Source organism: Labrus mixtus, chromosome 19, assembly GCF_963584025.1.
Source record: "Labrus mixtus chromosome 19, fLabMix1.1, whole genome shotgun sequence".
NCBI classification, from domain to species: Eukaryota; Metazoa; Chordata; class Actinopteri; order Labriformes; family Labridae; genus Labrus; species Labrus mixtus.
This window is the reverse complement of record NC_083630.1, coordinates 19,306,920-19,331,151: the sequence shown is the minus strand read 5'-3', so window position 1 is coordinate 19,331,151 and position 24,232 is coordinate 19,306,920. Positions and strand designations below refer to the sequence as shown.

The 24,232-nt window shown below is 40.3% G+C and overlaps 1 protein-coding gene across 1 annotated transcript in view; it reads left to right on the top strand.

Annotated features, from left to right (window-relative positions):
• LOC132994329 (cadherin-7-like) overlaps positions 1-24,232 on the top strand; it is a 102,034-nt gene that overhangs the window by 66,561 nt on the left and 11,241 nt on the right. Inside the window, exons 5-10 of the mRNA XM_061064609.1 lie at positions 1,560-1,727; positions 3,518-3,705; positions 6,064-6,317; positions 7,469-7,605; positions 10,794-10,915; positions 21,162-21,279. Of these exons, the coding sequence (XP_060920592.1) occupies positions 1,560-1,727; positions 3,518-3,705; positions 6,064-6,317; positions 7,469-7,605; positions 10,794-10,915; positions 21,162-21,279 (987 nt within the window). The remainder of the gene's footprint in view (positions 1-1,559; positions 1,728-3,517; positions 3,706-6,063; positions 6,318-7,468; positions 7,606-10,793; positions 10,916-21,161; positions 21,280-24,232) is intronic.

Below are 24,232 nucleotides of genomic sequence, written 5' to 3'. Positions count from 1 at the left end.
CTTCAGAGCGATCAATCATGGCATTGTATTCCTATTAGCATTCAAAATTAATTTTAAAAAAAACTTTCCAGAGAAAGATGACTCTAACACAAATCAGCATTTGACCCATTTTAATATAAAAAATATGGATAACAGTGCAGCTTTGGTTGAAGAAATAACAGGCATAAATCTACCTTGGCTCACTCATACCAGCCAAATATATTTTACAAACATTTCTGAAATTCTTAAAAAAAAAAAAAAACTCCTTATCAAGAGCACAGCTGATTGAGAATTCTGCAGTGGGCCTATTTTCTTTCTCGTAAGAGTGGGCCTCAATTACATATCAAATTTCAGAGTAATTTAAAGGATTATGAGGAATTCTTCAGGTGCTGACTATACGCAGCAGCCTCCCTTTGATCTGCTTCATCAGGCTGTGAATGTGATAACACAACTAAAAAAGATTAATTTATTCAGGAACTGCATGTTATGGCTATGTGGGGATTCTTAATGAGTAATCTTCCATTTTCTGTAGGAATCTTTAATAAGTGCCATTTAATGAATGAAACACATTGTGTGGTAACTCATTAACTTTGAAAAGCAACAGTGATTGCTTTTGAAGGATTAGGACACTTTTCGTTGCATTCAAATGCGTGGCGTTAATTTTTTCTGGATTTATCATCTTTGTAGTCAGGAGATAATGTCGAGATTGGAAAAATGTCATTAATGGAAGATTTCTCCACAAGCTTTTTAGTATTTTGTGTGTGCGCCTGATCTTGGCTTGGCACTAGCTTTTTAATACAGTGGCTCAGGTGCAGACAAAAACAGACACCTGCAGACAAATGTCAGTCATTTAATGCCGGTGGTGTCACATCTCTGATCCTTTTCTGATGCAGATCAATCACGACAAGCGGGCTGACAGATTATACATCCCCTGGCGGCTAAAAATGTCCCTTTGCATGTGCTCACTTTCCAGCAGTGTCTTAACATAAACCTCATCATATGTCACTTCTAAACTATTTGGAGTGACAGTTCATTTCAGGGCTAACAACTGTCACAATAAACTTTTTTTTTTTTTTAACCCTTTTTCTTGAAAGGTTGATGTGAACTGATTTTTCCAGTCTGAATTCATTGTTTTTCAAAAGATTAATTTTTTCAAGAATGGATCCTTCCAGTATTCTTGTTTTCTTCTTCTCAACCAGCTTTGTAGTTTTAAAATGTTTAGGGTATGAGGAATAAATATGTTGTATTGCCCTCTAAATGTTTTTTTTTTCCTGCTTCGTTTTGAAAAACCCACCAAGTCATCACTTGCAGTGAAATGATGAAAATTTAAGCTCTGTGGCAAAGTAAAAATCTGACTACATCTCATCTCAACTCAACTCAACTTTATTCATATAGCACTTTACACACAGCACAGTTGATCCAAAGTGCTGAACATCGCATATAGAAAAAAAAAAACAAAGCATTAGAAAGTAACAGACAAGAACATCAAGAACACAGATGAAACGACAGGTAACAAGTTTAAAATGTTAGAAACCACCAATACAAAAGCATCCTTTTCTCTGCTTTCCCTCTCTCTTTAGGTATCATCAGAACAGCTCTGCCAGACATGGACCGGGAGACAAGGGACCAGTATGTTCTCGTCATACAGGCCAAAGACATGGTCGGCCAGATGGGTGGCCTCTCCGGCACAACCACCGTCACTGTCACGCTTACCGATGTCAATGACAACCCACCGCGGTTCACTCACAGTAAGACTGCGTTCCTGATTGTCCCCTGAGGGTTTGTAAAGCCCCTCATGTACAGTAAATGCCATGTTTTTAACCGCTTCTCCACAATCAGATTGAAACCATCAGCTCCATGCATGATCTTTTGTTTCAGATGAGTGGGGGCTTTAAAGATCTATAATTCCTAAACTCTGACAACTAAATGAGGGACACATTGTGCTGCTCGCAATGAATGCAGTGGTACAGAAAACGCAGGGTTGTTATTCTGCTCTTGAAAATGAATCATTTGATCTGATACATTATGTGTTTGTCTGGTTAGTTTTGAAGAAAAAAGTTGAACAGAAAGTACTTGTAATCTTAAAAGCCAAACACAGAAATTAAACCCTTATACCCTTCATCTTAAAATCTTAAGGTTATGTTAAATGCCACCCTGTCCTTTTCTCTTTATCTTTTAAACTTCACATTGTTTGTATTTGCAGTAAACATTTGGACTTTTACAACCAAATTAAAAACAGCCTTCTTGCAAGGTGTACACCTCCTTGCTTTACTCTTCACAGAGCTGCGGGCTGCTTCAGCCTTGGACACCAGGATCAATCAGACTCCCTCTTTTTTTGTTGTCAGCCTATTTCACGGGCTGCTAATGGGGTCCAGGCCGAGCTTTGGGATTCAAAGCCATGCAGTGCTTCTCATGATAATCCGGCAATCGGTTTACCGCTGATAGTCCGACCACTGTCTGCCTAGTGCACTCGTCACTGGACTGCTGGGGACCAAAGTCAATTTGCTGGCCCCTGGGGGAAAAGAAAGGTTCAAGTTTGCACAACAAGTCATCAATGACGTTTTAACCCAATGCTGTCAAGCTGGGAAGAAAGAGACTTTGGATGAGTTTGGGGGTTCCACCTGCCGTCGCGTTCACCGGGTCATGGGTCAGAATCGATAGACCATTATGGAGCATCAGAGCTGATAGAGTAGGGAGCTATAGCTAGTCCTTGGAAGAAAGGAAGGGAAAGGAGCCAAGGTTAGCAGCATGGGAGGAGAGACTGGGAGGGAGGTGGTGAAGGGAAGGAAAAAGAGGTAGGTGCAAGGGGCAAAGTGGAGGGAGGAAAGCAATTCTTTTGGTCTTTTAAAGAGCTGCTATTCCACGGCAAATTAAAAAGCCATTATAAAGATTACATGGCGGCAAACAATGTCAGGCAGATTAGCATTTAGACGGTGGCTGAGGGAGACACTATGAGGAACACAGAAAGGTCTGGTAATGAGCTCCGCCATGGTGATCGGAGAGATTATGATTATGAATATGATTCCCTTCTTTATTCCTATAAGAGTACTTTAAATCCAAGGGGTCAGACAAAAGCTCAGGGAACACAATCGAGACTTTCGGAGTAATAGAATATTCAAGTGGACATTTCATCCCATGAAAGGTATCGGAGAGGGACTAAGCCTTACTCTGGCTTTTTTTCTCTACACTTTATCTCTTTTTGGTCCAAGGGTTAAACCATCACATCCAGGCTGAATTAAGGGAGTTCTATGTTTTGTTGAATACTCTTCCAGGTAAGAATCTGGCATCTCAAATTAGTCTTTTCTTTCCTAGCTGCATATTTTTTACTTTTCTTCATTGCCTATGCTGCATTCCAAAATGGAAAGGGTCCCAAATGCCGCCGCCTGTCTCAGTTATGCAACATGAATTTATTGCTGAGCCACACGGCCGAATCAAAGCTGAAGGGGTTTTGAAAAAGGCTGAGCTGCTTGAAGGTGAGTTGGTGGTGAAATAAGCACATCCATTACCAGCATCAGCTTGCTCTCCCTTCTTTTTCCAGAGAGCTATCAGTACACGGTGCTGGAGTCACTGCCGGTGCAATCTGTGGTGGCCAGAATCAAGGCTGCAGATTCTGACATAGGCTCCAATGCAGAGATGGACTACAGGATCATGGACGGAGACGGGCCTTCCATTTTCAACATAACGACAGATGAGGAAACACAAGATGGAGTCATTATCCTCCTGAAGGTACTTTATATATAAACAGATGGCTTAATTCAACATATTTAACATAGTATTACCTGCTCCTTTCTGAAACCCATCAAGATTGAAGGCAATATCTTGGTGTAGTTGGCATTTAGCATTGCTTGAAATATGGATTGATGTGTTTTGACTATCTGCATACTGTAAACTGTTTGCAGTATATACATAAAGCCGTTTGTTTGCACTTACTGATGTTGTTCCCTCCTCTCTAGATCCTTGCTTGTGTTGTACTTACTCTCTGATGTACTTCACTTTAGACAAAAGCGTCTGCTAAATGAATTGTAGAATATATACTTTTCTCCCTGAAACAGGGGCGATTTCATGGCGAGGGGTGGCCAGCCTAGACATTTGATTGGCCACCTCAGTAGCCATCCTTAAAATCCAAACTATGATGAGAAATTTGCCTTGTAACAGGCAGCTAGAAGCTTGCTTTGCATTTCACTGAAACACATTTTCTTTTGTTAGTACTATAAATGTTAATTTGGACCGCCACACAAATAAAAAAAGAAGTCTGGCTCTGTCACTGCCCTGAAAGTACACCTACACAAAGAAGACATATACGACAATATTTTTTAAATATTTTTCCAGATTTTTCTGGATGCAAGTTTATGACAGCTCAATTACAATTACAACTCGTTCTCTAGCTCTCTCCAACAGTGCTCAAACAAGAGAATAAAACAAGTAAAACTGAGTATATACGACATAAGAGAGAAACTTTGGAAGTGTTTTTATTTATTTCTGTCTAATGTGTAACTACACTGTAAAAAAAAAACTTGCAGCCAACCCAGAGGTTTAAATTAATCATAATTTCATGTAGATTTTCAAATTAAAATAACAAAGCATGAAGCTGATGATATGCTTTTCCAACACTGAGCCACACTGTTGCACTGAGCAACACTGTCGTTGTCCTTCATTATCATCAACATTGGGCACTGTAGTTTACTCTAGTCCTATATACCCCATCTGTTGCAAATATTTACAATAGCACCAAATGTGAATTAAGCCGCAGCTTAAAATAGTCCCAAAAAAATAGTAATGTTTGCTGAGTACCACAGTTCACAGCGGTTTCAGGAGCACAGCACATACAGCCCTTTTCACTTTGTCGCTTGTTATTTAATATGTACAGTATTTATCAGGAATGAATGTGCAAGGAAGTGCACAGAGAGGGCAGGGGAGTCAGAGAGGATTAAGAGGGAGACTCAAGCATGGCTGATTTTGGTCTTTTCATTGGATTTTGGAATGCAGCACGAAAATGTGCATTTCTTAGTTATAACAAAGAGCAAAGTGCATTTCTGTGATCTTTGTGCTCCATGTAGGATATGCTTGTTTAAATTCTCTTCTTCGTTCCTAACCCCCATGTCTACATGTCTACACCCCTTTCCTTCTTAGTGTCTTTACACCTTTGGATTAGTGATCATCATCAATGACTAAAATAGTTCTCTCTCCAACACGTTTACAAGTAAACTGTAGTCCATTCGGGTTTAACTACCACAGTGGATCACGTAGTTCAATTGATGCACTCCGCTCACCATGGTTACTGAGACGTTATAAATAATGTCACAATATCTGCCTACACAAACGAATAAAACTTTGAACTTTAAATGGGTTACAAAGCAGCTTATTCATTTATAGAGGAAATGTGTTGCACAATCTTGCCTCACTTGGTGTCAACAGAGCCCATGGCAAACACTTTACATTTCAGGGTTTCAGTGGACTAGAAAATGGCTCCTCTGGCCACATGGATGTGACAGTTCATTGCTGCAGCTCCTTTGTAGGCGAGCCAGAGCCATTGTTGGACACAAGTGATTCTTGTCAGATGGGCCAATTTGATCCTTTGTTTGTTTTGCACCAAACTCAGACAATTACACCATTGGACAGAGTCTCTGACAATGAAAGTGTCAAATCAATGGTCTCCAGCAGTATATTACATGTTGCAATGGGGAGTTCCAGACAAAATGACAAAATGTTTCAAAGGTATTCATTTGAGAATGCTTTTCACCATGCTGCATGCTTTTTTTTTTAAATCAATATTATTGCTTTCACAGCACAAAGTCACTATAATCCATCAGCAAATTACTTTGTCTAAATCAGACTCCATGTTAAATTGTAATGGGTCTTAAAATCTACTTTTTAATTTGGATCAATATCCAAGCGTTGTGTGGATTATCTTCAGATTTACAGACAAATATGAGTTGTTTATTTAACCTTGACTGTCTGGGAATGTTGCCAAAGGAATATAGTCTTTACATTTCCAATAAAAACCTAGAAATCTTTTTGTTTTACTTCAAAAAAACAAGAAGCAGATGTCTCATTTGTTGTGTATTCTTCTTCTGTCTCCTCTAGCCTCTGGACTTTGAAACAAAGAGCAGCTTTTCGATGAGAATTGAAGCCACAAACAGGAACATCGACTCCAACTTCTTAAGTTCAGGACCATTCAGCGACACAACATCAGTCAGGGTGACAGTGCAAGATGTGAACGAGCCACCGGTCTTTTCATCTCCTCTTAGCAAGATGGTGGTTTCAGAAGACGCCAAAATGGGCACCTCAATCGGAAGAGTCTCTGCCCATGACCCGGACACCTCCAACAATGCCATCAGGTAGTTACAAATGACTCGCCTACCATTTCTTAAGTTCTTAAGTTATACTGTATGTATTTAAAACCATTTTTGGAGTGATTGGGAGGAATCGAAAGATTCCAAAAAGAACCCAACAAAGTTCACAAAATCACAATGCCAAGAGCCCGATCATAAATAGGTTGTAGAGTATCAGCATCTGAATCTGTGGATGTGAATATCCCATTTGGGACAATTAAGTCGTCCATCTAATCCATTCTACTACTCCACATGATCTCTAAAGAAAGAATCCTTAGACCACCCAAAGCCCCCATGTTATTGTCACCAATGCAACAGATGGTGAGAGAACCGAGGAGTGCAGCATGAGCAAAATTAAAAATGCCATCTCGAACAAGAGAAGGGCATTCCTTCAGGAGGGTCAAGTCTCAACACTTGTGCACTCGTGGCATTTAAGACTCAAAACAAGCACTCTCATCGCCAATCTGTTCGGTGTCACTCTCGAGATCCCCGCCTATTTTGCATTAATTGAATGAATATTGTATGGTATTCATGCCTTGTCTGTGAGGGTTGACAGTAATCTTAATCAGAAAATCAAATTACTCGTCCATTGTAGCTGTAAATTGCCTCTTTTTGCTTCTGTGACTGTTATCAGCGACTGCAATATATTTCACAACATCTGTTGAAATTAAAATTATTGTGGAACTAATGCAGCCACAAGAGTCAAATTACATTGCAATAATACCCTTTGGATGTAGGCTAATTTAAGTTGTAATTTTCTCTAGAAATATGAGTTGCTGTGTTTTGAAAGGTTTTGATCAGTGTTGTGTGCTAAGAGACAAGAGGACAGCCTTCAAATTTGAAAAACATTTAATAGGCTTTGTTTCATTCATGCTATATTGTTCCAAGTTTCTAGCGCATTTATTGTTTTGTTTTATTTGTACTTTAAAAGGTCAAAATGTTAACCAGATGTATTGTTCACTGATTGAAGTTATCTCTGCATCAACTGAGAAGCTTCAGTATATGTGTTGCACAGTTTGATGGAAGAAAGCTTAATCTTTTCTCACAAGTAAAAAAAGAAAAAAAACGCTGAAATGTCAAATCAATACCACCATCCAAAAGCAATTTTAAGAGGTACATCAGTTGTGAGTTTTGTTGTATATTTTTTTTTTATCCAGGTACTCCATTGACAGAAACACCGACTTGGAGCGCTTTTTTAATGTAGACGCTTTAAGTGGGGTCATCAGCACAGCCAAGCCTTTGGATCGTGAGGCCAACTCGATCCATAACCTCACCATCTTCGCTATCGAGAGCCGTAAGTTGAAACTTCACCTGTGAATAGAAACTGTTTCTAAGAAGTCAGTGGGACTCTTCAAATCAAGAAGCAGTGCACATTGGATGACAAAATGAATTTTATTTTTTCTTTAGATCATTGTAAGGATTGGAGAGTCTTTTTAAAACCAAAAATTAAAATGAAAAGTGTAAGTACTGATTAAGCAGTGTGCTCATCCACGCTTTTGTTGCAAAGAAATCTTGCAAAAATCTTGGAAAACAACTCACTAACTACAGGATCAGTTCTTAGTTAACGACATTGATTTGAAGTGTTACAGGTACATTAAAAAAGATTAATATTTTCCCTTAATGAGTAACGTTAGCTTCTCTGTTATACTGTCATTTTTTGGATTTGGGAAACTACAAAGTCAACAGCACAAGTTAAATGTCATATGGGCACTAGTGGTAGTACCCCTGGCGTTAGCAATATATTTGATCTGAGATTTCAGTTGATGCTTAACAAGACAACTTTGATATTAAATAAATGTCCCAGACTTAAAAGGGTAAAATATCCTTCCATTGAAAAAAAGAGCAAGTAAGCTTAGCAGTGTTATGTTCATGATTCATTTAGTGGTGAATGGATATCATGATAGTGCGACCCAGTACTCCAGCCTCTAAAAGTGCTTCACACTCCGAGCCATTTCACTCATACTTTTTAAAACTCACCCTCACTCACTCTCTCGCCAATTGCTTTGCCTTTGGGAGCAATTTGGGTTTTAGCATCTTGCCCAAGGACAATTTGAAGCTCGGATTGGAGGAGCCAGGTATCGAACATTAAAGGTGACATATTATGCAAAACAAACCATACCATGTTTTTCTAACTCTAATATGTCTTCCTAGCCCCCCCCCCACACTTATTAGAAAAGGCCATTCTCTCTTTTTAATGCTCCACTTTTCTGAAAAAAAGCGTGCTAAACCGGCTATTTGGAGATTTTCCCTTAATGACATCACAAAGGGCAGTAACCCCTCCCCCAGGGTGACACTCCCACATTTAGGTGTTTGTTCTGCCCTCTGAGTCTGCCTTCTCACCGTAAACAATAGGACATGGAGCCTCTCAAGCCCTTCCAGAGAGGGGGCGTGGTCAGACACAGCTCATTTGCATTTAAAGCTGTAGGCACAGAAACAGCCTGTTCTGAGCAGGGCTGAAATAGAGGGGTTTATAGGCATGATCAAATACAGGATCAGAGTGGATTTTTTGAAATAATATTCACAGACATATTTTTGGGAGCTCTGAGACTTATTTCAACCGGTTGAAGAAGAGTGTAATATGTGACCTTTAAATCTTTTGATTAGTGGACAACACACACACTCTTAAGCCACTAGCCTTTAATCTTTTGGTAATACCTGAAACACAACCATCCAATTTTATGTTTGAACCTTTATTACGACATTACAAAAAGTAATCCTTTTAATTAAGTCTTAGCGTTTCATGGACTGGTGAGGATGCTAACGTTTGACCTTGGACATACAGGCCCAGTCTTTTACTCAGTGCTGTATCCTACAAGTAGCCATAAAATATTTTACACTCCTTTCACAAGATTCTCACTTTAAAACAAGCCTTAAATATCAGAGTCGGCTGAATGACAGTGTTTTCAATCAGCTAATGGAGCTAATGTTAGCTCCATTAGCTAGCTGATAAAATCTGCTAGCAACAGCTGTCATTTCAGGCTGCAAAATCAATAGTTGCTGGCTGGAAATTAAATGCTATTCAATTCCATTGTCCTTTGTTTTAAATCAAGGACCTGCTTCAAAAATTATCACAAATTTGGAGTGGTAATTCTCAGTGAAAGATCAGTTTACTTGTTGGTGTCACCGTGAAAATGTGAAGCCGAAGATCCTATCTGTCATATCAACCTCCTCATAATAACCTACAACCTTCTAAGCTGTGAACAATGCAGTTGTTGGCATTGTTGTAGGGCCGTCAGGGGAATGTTAATTCACATAGAGGACGGTCATTTTGACCTCCACACATCCCTGAGATGTGGGGACAAGATGCTGACTAAGGGTGGGCCATCTCACCCACGGGGGCTCTATGTTAATGTGATGTGAAAAAGTGCCGCCTGCCTTTTTGTTTATCTCTCGATGACTCAAAGGACACCAGTGTCTCTTTTTTTTTCAACGCGTTTTCCTTTCATTCCTCGCTATCATGGAAACACAACGGACAACAATCTTCGGCGCATAATCTTGCAGAGCGCTCTAGACAGCTGCATCGCATCAGTATAAGTTAAAAAAGACAAGCAGCCTGTCAGCGCGGCAGTTCTTCTGCTTCACATCTTCACACTGAACACAGAGTGAAAAAGGATATTCAGTTTTTTTTTTCAGAACCTTTTATCACTCTTAGCTTCAAATGATGTGTTTTTATTTACATCTAACAGCACACACACACACAGTTTTCAGTTAATTCCCGAGTGTGAGCGCTTGCCTGATATAGCAACAAAGAGAAGGCAGCATATAATAATAGCCATATGAAATGTCACCACGGTGCTTCATGCATGAGGTACTGGCTTGTGACACATAGTGACACTTGGGCCTTGTTTCCAGCTGAAAACATCTCTGAGTTTCCACACTGGCAACAAAATCTGCTGCCCTGTATGACTTATGACAGTATTTATAGTAAATGGGTTTCTTTGTAACTGAAAAGAGTGAAGGGACTCTTTGGGTTGAAGGATGTTGTGCATTTGAGCTACAGTCACTCACATTTCACGCGCTCTGCCCCTGACCACGCCGATGACAAGAAGTCTGCGTCCTGAGGCTCTGCGCGTCCTTTTTATCACGATCAAATCGTCCGGCCCGAATGTCAGAGCGTCATCTGTGGCCGGCATGGCAGCCACGCCAGGCCTAATCATCATCTTACACTCAGATGTGGCCATTTAGCCATCAGTGTGTGTCAGGCAGACAGAGGCGTGAAGCCCATGCGCAGCCTCCCGGACGACAAGCCCGCACCGCACCGAGTGTAATCACTTTGGCTGATCCACAGCAGAGCCAGCTGTTGGAAGCACACTGCATATTTCATTACAGCAGCACTTTGTGATTAATTAAAACACACGAGAAAGATCAATATTCCATAATTTGGCCAAGTGCATCAACCCAAAGTTAAAGCAGAATAAAAGTGTTTCAAGGAGGGTTTGCTGACATGAGACATGCTGACTTTCTGCTCTCTTTCTCTTCCAGAGGATCCAAATCAGATTGGAAAAGGAATCGCTCTCATCACAGTGCTGGATATAAATGATAATGCCCCGGTCTTTGCCATCGACTATGAAACCCTCCTCTGTGAAAACGCCATGCCAGGACAGGTAAGACCCGGCAGCGTCTCTGCAGTTGGTCCAGCTTCCCTTTTTCCTCTTTTCTCTCTCCATGCTCACTTGAGGTTTGACTCACAAAGGCAGCCTGCTGACTCTCAAAGCCATTAAAACTCTTTCATGTTCCTCAAGTTTGCTGTCCACATATTTGCCTCGCAGCTTGAAGTCATTCCAGGGAGGCCGAGTCATTAGTATGAGACACATCCTTAAGATTTAATAGCAGATATTGTAGGTGCTATTGTTCATTTCCTCCTGTCAAAAGCATCTAAAATAATGAGTCACTGCTCGACTCTGCCTGTGGTCCAAATCCGCAATAACATCATGGGGTAATTTGATATCTTGTGCTTGCATGGAGTGGTGCTCTGTCGTGGTTTGACTCCACTGGTGTAATTAGATGATCACCACGGAGGACAGTGGGGCAGAAGACGCATCATAACATCAAACAACAAAAGAAACCCTGAGAGATTTGAGTTTGTGGAGATTTAGTCGAGGTAGAGAAGGAGGGAAAAAGAGGCTGTGGCCGTGCATCGCATTTTCTCTGTGTTTAGCATCTGGCCTCATTGTCGCTAAATGACTTGTGTGTTTGCGGCAGTGATTCGTCTGCTCTTGGCATTTGGAAAATACAATCAGAGGCGAAGGGTAAAGGAGGCGTGTAGACCTGAATAAGTACAATTGATCAGAATGATGCATTGTATTGGAAATAGCTATTAGGCCCATTTTAAATATGTTATTTGCATTCATATTTGGTAGCCGTTTGTCAGCGTGCTCACAGGAGGGTGAACTAGAATAGCAAATGGTTTCATTTGCAAAAATGAGGGACTATATTTCATGTGTGCGTGTTTTTCCTGTGTGCATGGTGCCTGACCACAGTAATGCTTTGGAGGTTACAGTAGCCTTACAGGTGATGTTTTAATATGTGGTTCCTGTGTGGAGTATTTCCTTCTGTCTTCTATTTAGTTGTTCAGACTGAAAATTGCAACTAAAAGAAATACAACTCAGTGTGTACAATTCAACCCACCTTGAGGTATTTTGAGATAATGCTGTATCTAAATCTAATTAATCATATCTTCGCCTTAGGGTGCAGAGTATTTGTTGAAAAAACCTCTACACGAGATGTCATCATTATTGAAGAATGCGTGCTACCAGAGCTTAATGTCTATTTTTGGTTAATGATGCTGCCACTTATCCTGAGATTATTGTCGTTGCTCAGTGATAACAAATTTAGAGCGACTCCAACTCAATCTATCACCCATCAATATGCCCTGACTTTCAAATACAGCAGATAATTTGTACTTCTTTTCCCCCCACTGGCGCCTGATAAATTATGGTATAGACTCTATGACAATGCTGAAACAAAGTCATTCCCTGACAATCAACCCGAGCCCCAGGACATAGCAACAGCCACAGTCCATGACAGCATCATCAGCAGGAAAAGGTACGGCAAATCTGTAATTACTCAGCTGAAGCAGACAGATTGCTTACTCAATGCCAGTGATAGCTGAGCTGTGAGGTCCAACCCCCCCCCTCAAGGTGTAGCTAAGAGCTACTCTGCAGCGAACGTGTGCTGCTCTCGAAGGCGTCTGTCCTCTTTTGAACCGGGGAAACTTGTCTGGTGAAGGTTTAAAAAAGCGGCTATAGCTACAAGCTAGGTTTAACACGCTAGTAGTCAAGAGCATCAAAAAAACAGAACGTGTCGGCTTTATTTGTGTACATGAGTGTGAATGCTTTGACCTTCGTTATATTCGGTACTGAAGTGTTGTAAGGAAAACTGACGACTTAAGAAATATTTTCCTCTTTGACCCAAGGATGCGCATGCTTGCATTTTGTTTGCCTGATAATTAGCTTGTGATTAGCTAGTTAGCAAAACAGCAGGTTATTTGCTCAACTTGGAAAACTTGTGCCTACAAGCATTTAGCATTTAGTATGATAGAAAGTTAGCTAGAATGCTACTTGACTTGGCTTCACCAATCAAATGACAAAAACAAACTTATCTATGACATTTGTAACCCAATTTAGAAAGGGCAAATGCAGACCTTGATAGATTTTTCTCTTTTCAAATAAAGACCAAATTAAAGGTTCAGATCTTCGATTTCCTTAAATGTTATGTTTTACATATGGAGTCTTTAAAAACAAGATCTATATTATGTTACTATTTTCTCATGTGCAAAAGTGAGTGTTTTTACAACTTACCTGACATATATTAAAATCAACATCTTACCAAAGTATTTGTGATTACCATACATGCACCTTACCGTTTAAATGTGTGACTACTAAAGAGGGAAAGAGTTTGTTCTCATTCCTATTTTTCAATAGTTCAGCTTTCTATTCAATCCTATTCAAACAAAGCCCTCTGTTTAGAGCTGTACCGGTGGGATTGCTCCTCCAGACGGCATAATGAATGCAGGCAAAATGGAAATTTCATGATGAAATTTACACCCAAAAACAGATCCAGAGCAAAGAGAAGGAGAGGGGTTGACATTTGAATGCAACACCCTGTTTGAATTACAACTAGGTGTCGGCTGTCTGTTAGCAGAGAGACCGGGTGGACTCATAACCTGTCAGATGTGCACTCCACCAACCCTCCTGATTTCTAATTAATTAAAATGCTCCTGTTGAGAACTGTATGTCCGGCTGAAGCGGGGAAACAGTTGGCTGCACTAGTTGTGTCTGCATCCCTGTAAAGCTTTGTTAAGGATCTGAGGCCGCCCACTGGCTGTCACGCCCATTGGCTTATTCACAGCTGCGATAGAGATGAAATAATAACATTTGCCGGTCGGGGCTGGGGTTGACTCTGTGGCTCTGAAACGCAGATTAACGGGGAGTACAGGGATAGAATAACCTGCCTTTTTTTTTTTTCCAGGCCTAATTAAGGCGGTCTCGTGGCACTGGCTCTCTCAGGAGATGCCACTTGTTACGGATCATCGGTGCGTCTGTATTCTGCCATAATATTAATTGATATTATGATGGGGTGGAGGGGGCAGAGGCAGTGGGGATAGTAGGCGGGGTATGGGGTCAGGTTGTACAATCACTTCAGTGTAACCATTACATACATGAGTAGACTTGGCATTTAGCTGCCCCCAATCTGCTCCTCCACTCCTCCTTGCAGTCCTGCAGCATCCCAGAGGAGGTGCCGTGTCCCCTCAAGACTTGTGAATGTTGGATAGTCAAGAACAGAACAATTTTACAATATAAAAAAAAATGCATACCAGATCATTTAAATTTAAAAAGAACAGTTTATTGTAACGTTTTGCAATGATGTGCAACAGTCTGAGATTTAAAACTGTAACACATAAATCTTGAAGGTACACAACCCTTAGTGCCTGATTAGAGCAATTTGCGCTAACATTGCTCTCCTTCTTTGAGTCATTACTCACAAAAATCATGAAAATATTTTGACCTTAGTCGGGCTCAAACTTTTCAAGGATTTCCTTTTTTTTATGTCCAATAGTGTCACCTTCTAAGTCAGCACTTGCTTTTGAATCATCATGTTTTCAACTTTTGTTTCAAAGTCAATCAGTAGAATTTGTCTTTCCATCCTTGAGTGGACTGCAAAGAAAAAGAGAAGCAGCCAGTAGCTATTTTGGCATATGGTGCCAATTTGCCAAAATGCAGAAAAATATGACTTTCAGACTACAGCTAAAGAAGTGACCATTGTAACAGTATGCTTCCTGTAAACCGTCTGCTTATGCATTAAGGCTTCAGTAGTCTCAAACAGTGTACCTCTAAATGAAACCAAAACAAAGAAAGTTGATAAGCATTTGAAATATTGATCTTCATATTATTGTATTCCTTGATGATTAAAACACCCAGCTGGATTGCTTTTTCCGCACATTTTGTTGTCTATGATTTTGTCTGTTGCCAGGGCCACTGTGTCAGGTTATCAAAGCTGCTGCTTAAGAACATTTCAGGAGTGATTTTACCCTCTTTGATCAGATAACGTCACTTTCCACTTTGTTAACTTCCACCTGAACTACGGCATCAATCACACAAAAAACAAAACATATCTCCACAGCGTCGCTCGTCGTCAGAATGATCTGTTTATTTAAGGTGTCTCATGGAGGTGGGAGATAAAAACAGAGATGTCAAGTGCAAGAAACATGGAAAACATGTAGTGGGCCTGTATACTGAACATGGAGCAAATGAAGTCTCAGATCTCAGCGGGACAGCACGCTGCCTCAGCAGGTCTGTCTTTTTTCGGGATCAGGTGGATGAACTGAAACGACCAAAAAAAAAGAGAGGAGATAGAGAGATGACATTTGCTGAATGGTACATGTTGATTGGGAATTAAATGGATCGAAATGTGAGCGTTTCTGTGTGTGTTTGAGATGACAGCGGGGTGCAATGTGTGTACGGGGGGGGGGCTGCTGATCTGTCTGTGAAGCTGCGGGTGTCACATGTGGGCGACGGTGTCATGGGGAGTCACAACGGTGCAAGGTAAAGCGAGGGGTGTGAAAACTGCAGGGCCACCACTTCCGACGTCAACACAACCCCTGGTGACAGCTGTCTGATCCCCATGGCAACCAGTGCCACCTATTTGATTAAGGGCTTATTTATACTCTTCGTTCAACTTTCAAGTTGTTGCTTCATCTCATCACATGACTCATCTGGTCAACTATCTGATATCCACATTTATAAGACTACAAACTAGTCCTTTTAGAGATTTTTTTCAATTTATTTTTCAACTACATCATGCCTGTGCCGTTTTTCAAACACAACACTTCCTCGCTATGCTGCATTAGCTGACGGTACGTGCACTCACACACCTTGAATTAAAGGCACGCATCTGAAGAGTGCTGTAGGTGCAGTGGATTATGGTCATTGTTGTTCTCTTACATAATCCAGGTGTTTGGCGTCGAGTTAAACCTTAATAGCTTGAAGATTAAACCAGAGGGAACAGGCAAGTTTTAGTTGGCAGGATGGAGGCAATTTACTGTCAGTGTTTGGTTCGGGAAAAATTCAGGTCTTATCCAGGTTGTGAAAAATCTAACAAGAATAAAAAGTGCTTTCTAAATCAGGAGTCTGAAGTGTTCAATCACAAAGTGCAGACTAATGTTAGCTCTTGGATTAAATACAGAAGGGCTGGTTGATGACACATGAAGCTCATTGAGCCGAGTATCTTTTCAGGATTTTTGACATCAGTATAGAAGCTGAAATGTTTTTTTTAACCACTAAGTGTGTAGATAGAAAATACTTTTTCTTCATTAAAGACATTTCTACAAATGCTCAATGAATTATTTAAGTGAAATTCTTTGTTTGTGAATATCAAGATCAGATATGCAACACTTCTACCCATTAACTGAAATATACAAAGCTGCTTATTGCATTAAATCATACGTGTCAAAGGTCACATATTAAACAAAATACACTTCACCTTGTTTTTTTTAACTCTAATATGTGTCCCTAGTCTGTCTACAATAACACCCAGATTATGAGAAAAGTCTTATTTTGATCCAAAGTTTAGAGGTTTAGACTCAGTCAGGCTCACATCGTTAATGCTTCTTTCTTATGATTGTATTAAAACAGTCATGTGTATAATGAAGTGTGGTTCAGGATTAAAAGCGGAGCCCAACCAATAAATACAGCTATGTCAAGCGTTAATTAGTGTTTGTCAGTGTGTCACAGAGTTTTTGACAAGGCTGCACCTACGTGCTTTATCACTTTATTACGAGATGACACCATGGTGAAGCAACTCCACATGTAAAACACAAGAAGCTCTTCTTCTGTTGTTTAGATCGTCTTGTTGTTTTCTCTCACTTTGTTTAAAGGAGCATCATCAACGAATGTCTGAGCTCATGTCTAACTTGTTTTCATTTTCAGGATTAATTAGGTTTATTTAGACATCTTACTGTCGTTGGCAGTAAGATTTCCGACAAATATCAAATATAAAAGAGTCACTTCAAAATTGTTTTTCTTGTAAGTTAAACCTTATTATTATACAGAAATAAGCATGATTACAGCCTAGTTTTGGTTAACAAAAATTAAAGTTGCCCCTGTTCTTAATTCTCTGACTTTGGACTGCTGGTCCAAATGTTTACAGCACGTAGGAGACAACCTTATTTTTGGGATTACAGTTGAATATTAAATTTTTTGGAAGGACAAATAAAGGTGTGTGGATATTTGAGTGCATGCATGCCTCTGTTTTTTTTGCACTTTCCTTCTCCGATGCTACAAATACAGACACATTTTTGTCCTTTTATATCCCACTTCTGATCTGACGGGCAGCCTTGTGTAAACTCTTTAATTCTGTGATTCATCTGCCTCCTCCGTCTCGCACTGCGACAGGCAGCAGTCTGATACCGCCGGTAATGTCTTTCAGCGAGAATTTATGCCTACATCCATGCCTCTCCTCTCCTGTCTGCCACTCTAGGCATTAGAGAATTCCCCAGCAAAGGTTCTCTGGAACGCCTTGCATCAGAGCCACACTAATGAAAGGCATTATACATTACAAAGTGTTTGATTTAAGGATGATTTACAGTCCTTTCCCTCTGCAGTGAGGAACAGAAACCTTCCTCCAGATAAGCTCTGGATCCAACCACGATATTCAAAGGACATCAAAGGGTTCAAATTGTGTATAGGAGGTGTCACTGTAAGAACCACAAAGAAAGGTTTCTATCAGATGTGAAATTTCCATAACAGAGTCAGAGCCTTGTGAGTTATTATGATCCCAGAATCAATGGCAGCTTTCATGATATGCACCCGAGCATGCACACGCTGCATGTCTGACTGCTCGGCATTCGAGTCTACCTGTCCCTGATCTGTCGCTGACACAAACATCACTTCTGTCTGTATTTACAGATATCCCCTGCGGTCTCCAACTAGAGCATTTCTGCATCGCACACAAATTTCCCCTCGCGCTGCAAAACCAAGCAGTAAACAAACAACAACTAAAAAAGCATACTTTGTGATTACTTTTGCTGATGAAAGAGGAACTATTTTAATTTTGTTTAGACACAGAGTAAAATATTCATGAATTTTTCACCCCGCCTGCCAGTTTTAATAATTGGCAGGATGTCGTTTACCACCTACACCAACCCCTAATACCTGACAGCTCGTAACCAGCAGCATTTAATCACAGCTGACAACTGATAATCCATGTCTGGGCACTGATGGATCAGTGGCTTTCATTTTCTTCTTCTTCTTCGTCTTCATCCTCGCCCCTTTTTAATTTTTTTTTAAATATTTTAATTCTGTTTTTGTCTCGATGTGAGACGCAGAGATGTTCGGGGCTGGGAAATGTGATAATTTAGCGTGAACTGCTTTTAAGATTCTCTTGGATCCGGTCCATGGGTGTGAGTTGTCACAAGGTTGAGTTTTTAGATCTGCTACAAAAGGATTCTGCAGGTTTGATCTAAATTTACAAGGACACTTCTGCAGTAACAGCCACTTTGATGGTCGTCTTGGTGGCTATCATTTGTCGCCCATATGGCATGTTTCTGTGTGATATGCTTCTCCTGTACAGCGTGTACAAGTCTTTTCTCTTTTCTTTTCTTTTTGCTGCTGCTACTGCTGCACAGAAGGCGCTGAAATTAAAGCTCAGTGTGGTTTTTTTTTTGGTCTGAAAAAAGATAACTTGATTTTCAGAAAACATGTTTGTATGAATAAAAAAGTCATTACAGCTCACGCTGGTGGGTGTAAATAAATTGGTTTATTTGCTAATTTGATTTCCTGCATTATTTATAGTTTTCAACACTGCTGTAAAATAAAGGGAGTTAGATGCTGTTTAGTCGGGGGGGTTCAGAGGCAAAATAAAGTGGGCCGAAACAAATAGCATTCACTTGTTTTACTCTTGAAATGAACGCTTGTCTTGCATCGCCTCAAGCAAGAGCGGTTCTTATCATGAGTCATTTTATAATGAAGTCGGAGTGCCTGCTTGAATAACATGTGCATTTAGTTGGTGCGCATTAGTGATACTACACTCAAAGCGCTGACCTGCCGCTGAATATATCTCCTGTCTGGTGATCGATACAGGCAGGTAGATACAACTCTGGACGAGATTTTACAGCCAGAAGACTGATTCTAATAACAGTCCATCCTCTGATATCTTCTCAACCTTTCACTGGAGAACATTTCCAAATGGAATATTCTGTTGGAAAAGTGAGTCGTACTGAACTTAACTAATTGCACCATCCAGCACTTGGTTGGAGTATGTCACATTTGAAAGCACTTTTCAGAGCCAGACCTTTTCAGGTGATTTAATTTTAGGAGATTGTTTTAAAGCTCGTGTGAGGATTTTTTTTTCTGGTTATGAAACGGACTGAAATTAAAACTGATGCCTTCAGTGACCTACAAAAGCAAAAGAGACCATCAGAGACAAGACTGACTGATTCTGTGCAGATATTTTTAAAGCCTGTAACGGCTGTCACCGGGTAGGTGTCGGAAAAAGTGAGAAACAGCCTTTGTTCATATTTTTACATTTTCCACAGAAAAGACTCAGAGTGATACGTTTGACTGTTTTAAGACAGGAGAATTAATCGTTTTGTTAAAAGAAAAGCACAACACTACTAACGCATGTTGAGACAGGATCAACAAAAGCATAGATCAATCAATCAATCAATCAATCAATCAATTTTTATTTGTATAGCGTCAACTCATAACAAGTGTTATCTCGAGACACTTTACAAGAAGCAGGTAAAAGACCTTACTTATTGCTATGTTACAAAGATCCGGTCTATCCATCATGAGCACTTTAGCAAAGCAGCAAAAGTTACAGTGGTAAGAAAAAACTGCCTTATTAAAAGGCAGAAATCTTCGGCCGGATCCCCGGCTCATGACGAAACAGTCTTCACAGGCCTAGACTGCGCCGGGCTTGGAAAGGGATAGGGGGAGAGATGGGATAAGATGCAGGAAGAGGGATAGGGAGCATAGATGGAAAGTTAAGTTAATCAAAAGTCTGTGGCACACTGAAAATAACTTGTTTTCAGCCACAGACTAATGATGTATTTTTCATGGCATGTTCCTAGACCCGTGTGAACCTGAGATCGTGCTTAGGCTGTGCACGGGGTATCCTGTTGGCCATTTAGAGAAGACAGGATGGCTTTGTCCACAGGGGGCGCCAAAATCAACTCAAAGTGAAAGTTCCTCTCAGGAGCTTTAAAATTGTTTTTTTTTATTTCATTATTTATTTTAGACCTTTTTAATGAAACACAACATCAAACATAGGTATTACTACTATTATGTATTAATGAGTTAATTATGAGGTTATAATGACAATGATTCATTAATCATTAATTTAATCCAAATTCATGCTCTTTACCAGCTGTGAAAATTGAAATTTGAATCTTAAATTTGATCCTTGTGGTTGATTTAGATTATTCCCTCGAAGATTCGTCCAAATTTAAGTGTAGTGGAAATAATTCAGTAAATCTTTTTTTTTTTGGAGCATAAAAAAAGGAAATCTATACCAAAATATTTCCTTTTTATAGATCAGAAGGATTGATCTATTTCTTTAAAGATTGAACTGCAAATTGTGTATTTTTTTTGTATGGCTTTGCTTCATTTTCTTTATTAATATGTCTTTCAACAAATGATCTTCTCCTCATATGATATGTCCGTTTTTTATTCCCTCTTGTCTACTGTAATCAGATATCCCTATACACTGTTACGCCTTTCTGGCTGCCGTTCATAATTACAAAACTATGGAAATATTACCTTGAAAATGATACATGTAATATAATGCGATAGGACACACTTTATTATTATTGGATTATTATTGTGCTCTGGGGGTTGGGAGGGGGGGAGGGGTTTCTCCGATGGATGTCGTAGTCTAGGAGCTCCTACTGGGACAACAGTTGCTGGACAGGATTTACTCGGGAGAAATCACTTCCCAAAAGCAAACACTTCATCCCTAAGAGGGTGCCAAGCTCTGCCAAATAAGCACTTAACTGTTCTCTGGAGAGAAATGACACTTAAACACAGCCAAACATCATAAAACAAATCTTTCTCCATCAATCAGGATCAAGTTGATTTTCTCTGGTTCCTTCTCACTGTTGGTGGCCTTTTAAGAAAGATTTATGTCTCAGTTTATATAAATCTATGTCACAGCGAGAGTGATGCATATGCAAAGGCTTGACGACAGCGCTGTCCTTAAACTGATACCAAAGCTCTCACTGACTGCACACATTCAACAATTAACAGCTTCACTTAACACCTAATCAGCCTGTGAGATTGGATCAAGATCAGCAACGTAGCTAATCTCAAGTGTCTCTTTTTGATCGTGTGTGTTGCGTTGTGTTATCCTCAGGTGATCCAGACCATCAGCGCCGTGGATAAGGACGAACCTTTGAGCGGCCATCGCTTTTATTTCGCCCTGGCTGCTCCTGTTGCCGGCAACCTCAACTTCACCCTGCGGGACAACAAAGGTAAAGCAACCCTCATGTTCATTCCTCGACATTGTCCACGAACGACCTTCTCTTGTAGTTATAAATGATGTTAAAATGTGTTTCTTTCTTTCTATCTGGGAGAAAAGTCCAGATGAAATGTTCAAATCCAAGGGCTCTCCTTAACAGGACTTTGAAAAACTGGTCATTAAAAGATTAATTTATTAATATAACATAACATTTGAAAACTCCACAGTCCTCATATTTCCATTAGACAATTTTTAATCAAATTTAAACATGTTTCTGCGCAAAATGATGACTGTGGGTTTTGCGGCTTATTGCTTTTATTGCACGACGTCAGAAAGGTCAATGTATGGGCGCCGTTGGCATAGTGGTTGGTGTGCGTGGTGGGCGTGATGTAACAGGTTGTCAGGAGGCTTAAAACCCGCCTCAGCTCCAGCCCTCAGTCTGTCGTTAGGTTGACTGAAAGTTAGGGTGACAGAAAAAGGTTTGAGAACCACTGCATTAACCCACTTTGTGCGGTTGCTTAATAAAAAAAAAAAGTCCCCTGAGAAACCTGCCAGTTTATCTCAGAGTCTGTTGAAGGTGTCGGTCAGGTTAGGTACAGTCTATTTGCTGCTGACTTGCCTCAGATTGAGCCTTGCAGCGGTGCAATTGACACGTTTGGCTATTGCTCACTCCAGCTCTCTGGACACAATCTACACTGCAATCTGACTCAGGAGGAGAGTTAGAGAGTATCTGCAGCACCCCTCCGGCGTGCCCGGCTGCGCCAAATGAAACCATAATTCTGCCATGACAATGCCCTCACTACCCTTTTTTTTAATACTTGTTCATCAAAACTGAATGCAAAAACAAACTTTATGCTGCAACTGGAGCACATCTTTAATAACTCCGTTTGTTCCACAAAGCCACAACCTTGTTTTTCAAAAGGTCTCTGTGTAGTCGATCGCAGAATAAGTTAACCTTAAAGACTGAAAATGCCTTTGTATCATTATGATTTACTCACCACCTACACGCAGAGAAGTGGTCGAAAGGATAAAATTAGCTTCTCCTAAAGGAAAACTGAAATGTTCATTTAAATTCAACTTTAAAGACACATGAGGATTGGGCCTGTCTCCATCATCAGTTACTTACCTGGAATCCTGCTGCTTTAAAAACATGCACTGAGCTGCTCGCTCTCTGAGGTAATGCCCTTTGTTGAGTGTTTTGTTCACACGTGTGGGAGCTCAGCTCAGGCTGCCATGTTACATTTCAGAGGAAGCAGCCAGGTTGTGCAGCAATAATAAGAGTGAGTGCAGACCTGTGTTGCATGATGAACTGCATGTTTGGTGTAACCTCTTAGAAGATTAAGAGCAGCTTCACAGGAAGATGGTTTATAGCCTATTTTTAAGAGAGGCTCTCTGCACACATACAGTGTTTACCCGGCTTTAAATATGTTGATTATGTGTACACTATATCCTAACGTGAATATCATATATTTCAGCACACATTGCATTATCTTTCATCGTGTGAGGCAGTAATATGACATAATCCTTTTGATCAGTGGTTCCCAACCTTTTTTCTTTGGAGCCCCCTTACTCCTATCTAGAAAAGCTGAGCCCCCCCCAAAGTCCCACACCAAAAAAAGTGCAAGACCTACATCGCTGTCAAACATTCATATATATATATATATATCTATATATATATAGATATATATATATAAATTGTTTTTATTGATAAAATCCCAACAGAATAGGCGTGCACATACTTGTTCCTGCTGAAAGACCTTCTAAACTATATAAACAAGAGCCCGACCGATTAATGGGCCAGCCGATAATATCGGCCGGCCAAGTTACTATCGGTATCGACTAATTTTATCTCTGATACATGTCGATATTACTAGATTTTTTTACCAGTCAAATAGCATTTCATTTGAGTATATCATTGTATTACACTAGTAGTTCTCTGGCTGTTATCACCAGAGGGCGCTGTATGGATTACAAAAAGCATTATCACCCTACAGAGTGTCAAGCGGTGATGTATGTACATGCGCATTACTTTCCAGTTGATTGATGTGTCTTCATTATATATCTTTTCCAATAGTGTTTGATAACTGCATTTGAGGGATCAGCAAAATAAATGTGTGTCTATCCATATCTATCTCTCTCTAAAGATCAGAGATCGATCTAAGAAAGATATCGGCCAATAGATCGGCATCGGCCCCAAAAATCTCAAATCGGTCGGGCCCTAATATAAACCATCCAGTAAGTGCGTTGTCATGATTATAGTTCATTTGTGGAGATCTGAATTGACAGTCTCAAAGCAGACAAAGCTTCACGGCCCCCTGAGCATTTGAGCTTTGAAACCTTGAGCGTGATGTCATAGGAAAATGGCCGCTGTATGTATATATGTAGGACCTGAACACTGGTAGTGGACACACCACACACCACCTGCCCATCACCACATCTTCCACTCTCTTGTTTGCCCTTTGCAACATAAATGGCACCGCTTTGCCTCATATTGTTAAAGCAATCCCTTTGGATACTTGGCCTACTCCGGTTTTAACATAACAACGCCCTCAACGACAAAGCCACCTCCAGAAGGAAATGATTTTTCCTGTTTGCCATGGGACATTTTTACTGACCTTGGCCCTGACCTCACCCACATCTATATTGGAACCAGGAAGTTGAGCCTTATCGGCCAACATAACGGAACTCACAAATGTTGAGCAAATCCTTGCGGTCAGGTCCACCGTGTTGTGGGAAGCCTAAGACCAGAAGGCCTTTAAAGCAGCCTTGGGTTTTGGGATAAATTATTCAGCAATCATGTGAGGGCAGCGTGCGGGTGCCTACATACTTTTCCCATGCAGCTTAATGCCTTAAAGTCGTATTTTCCCTTTTTTTTTCCAGCCTGGCTGCATGCAGAAAATATTCATGACCAAATGTGCCCCATTTAGCAACACAACGTCTTCATCCAACTATGTAACAGCTTTATT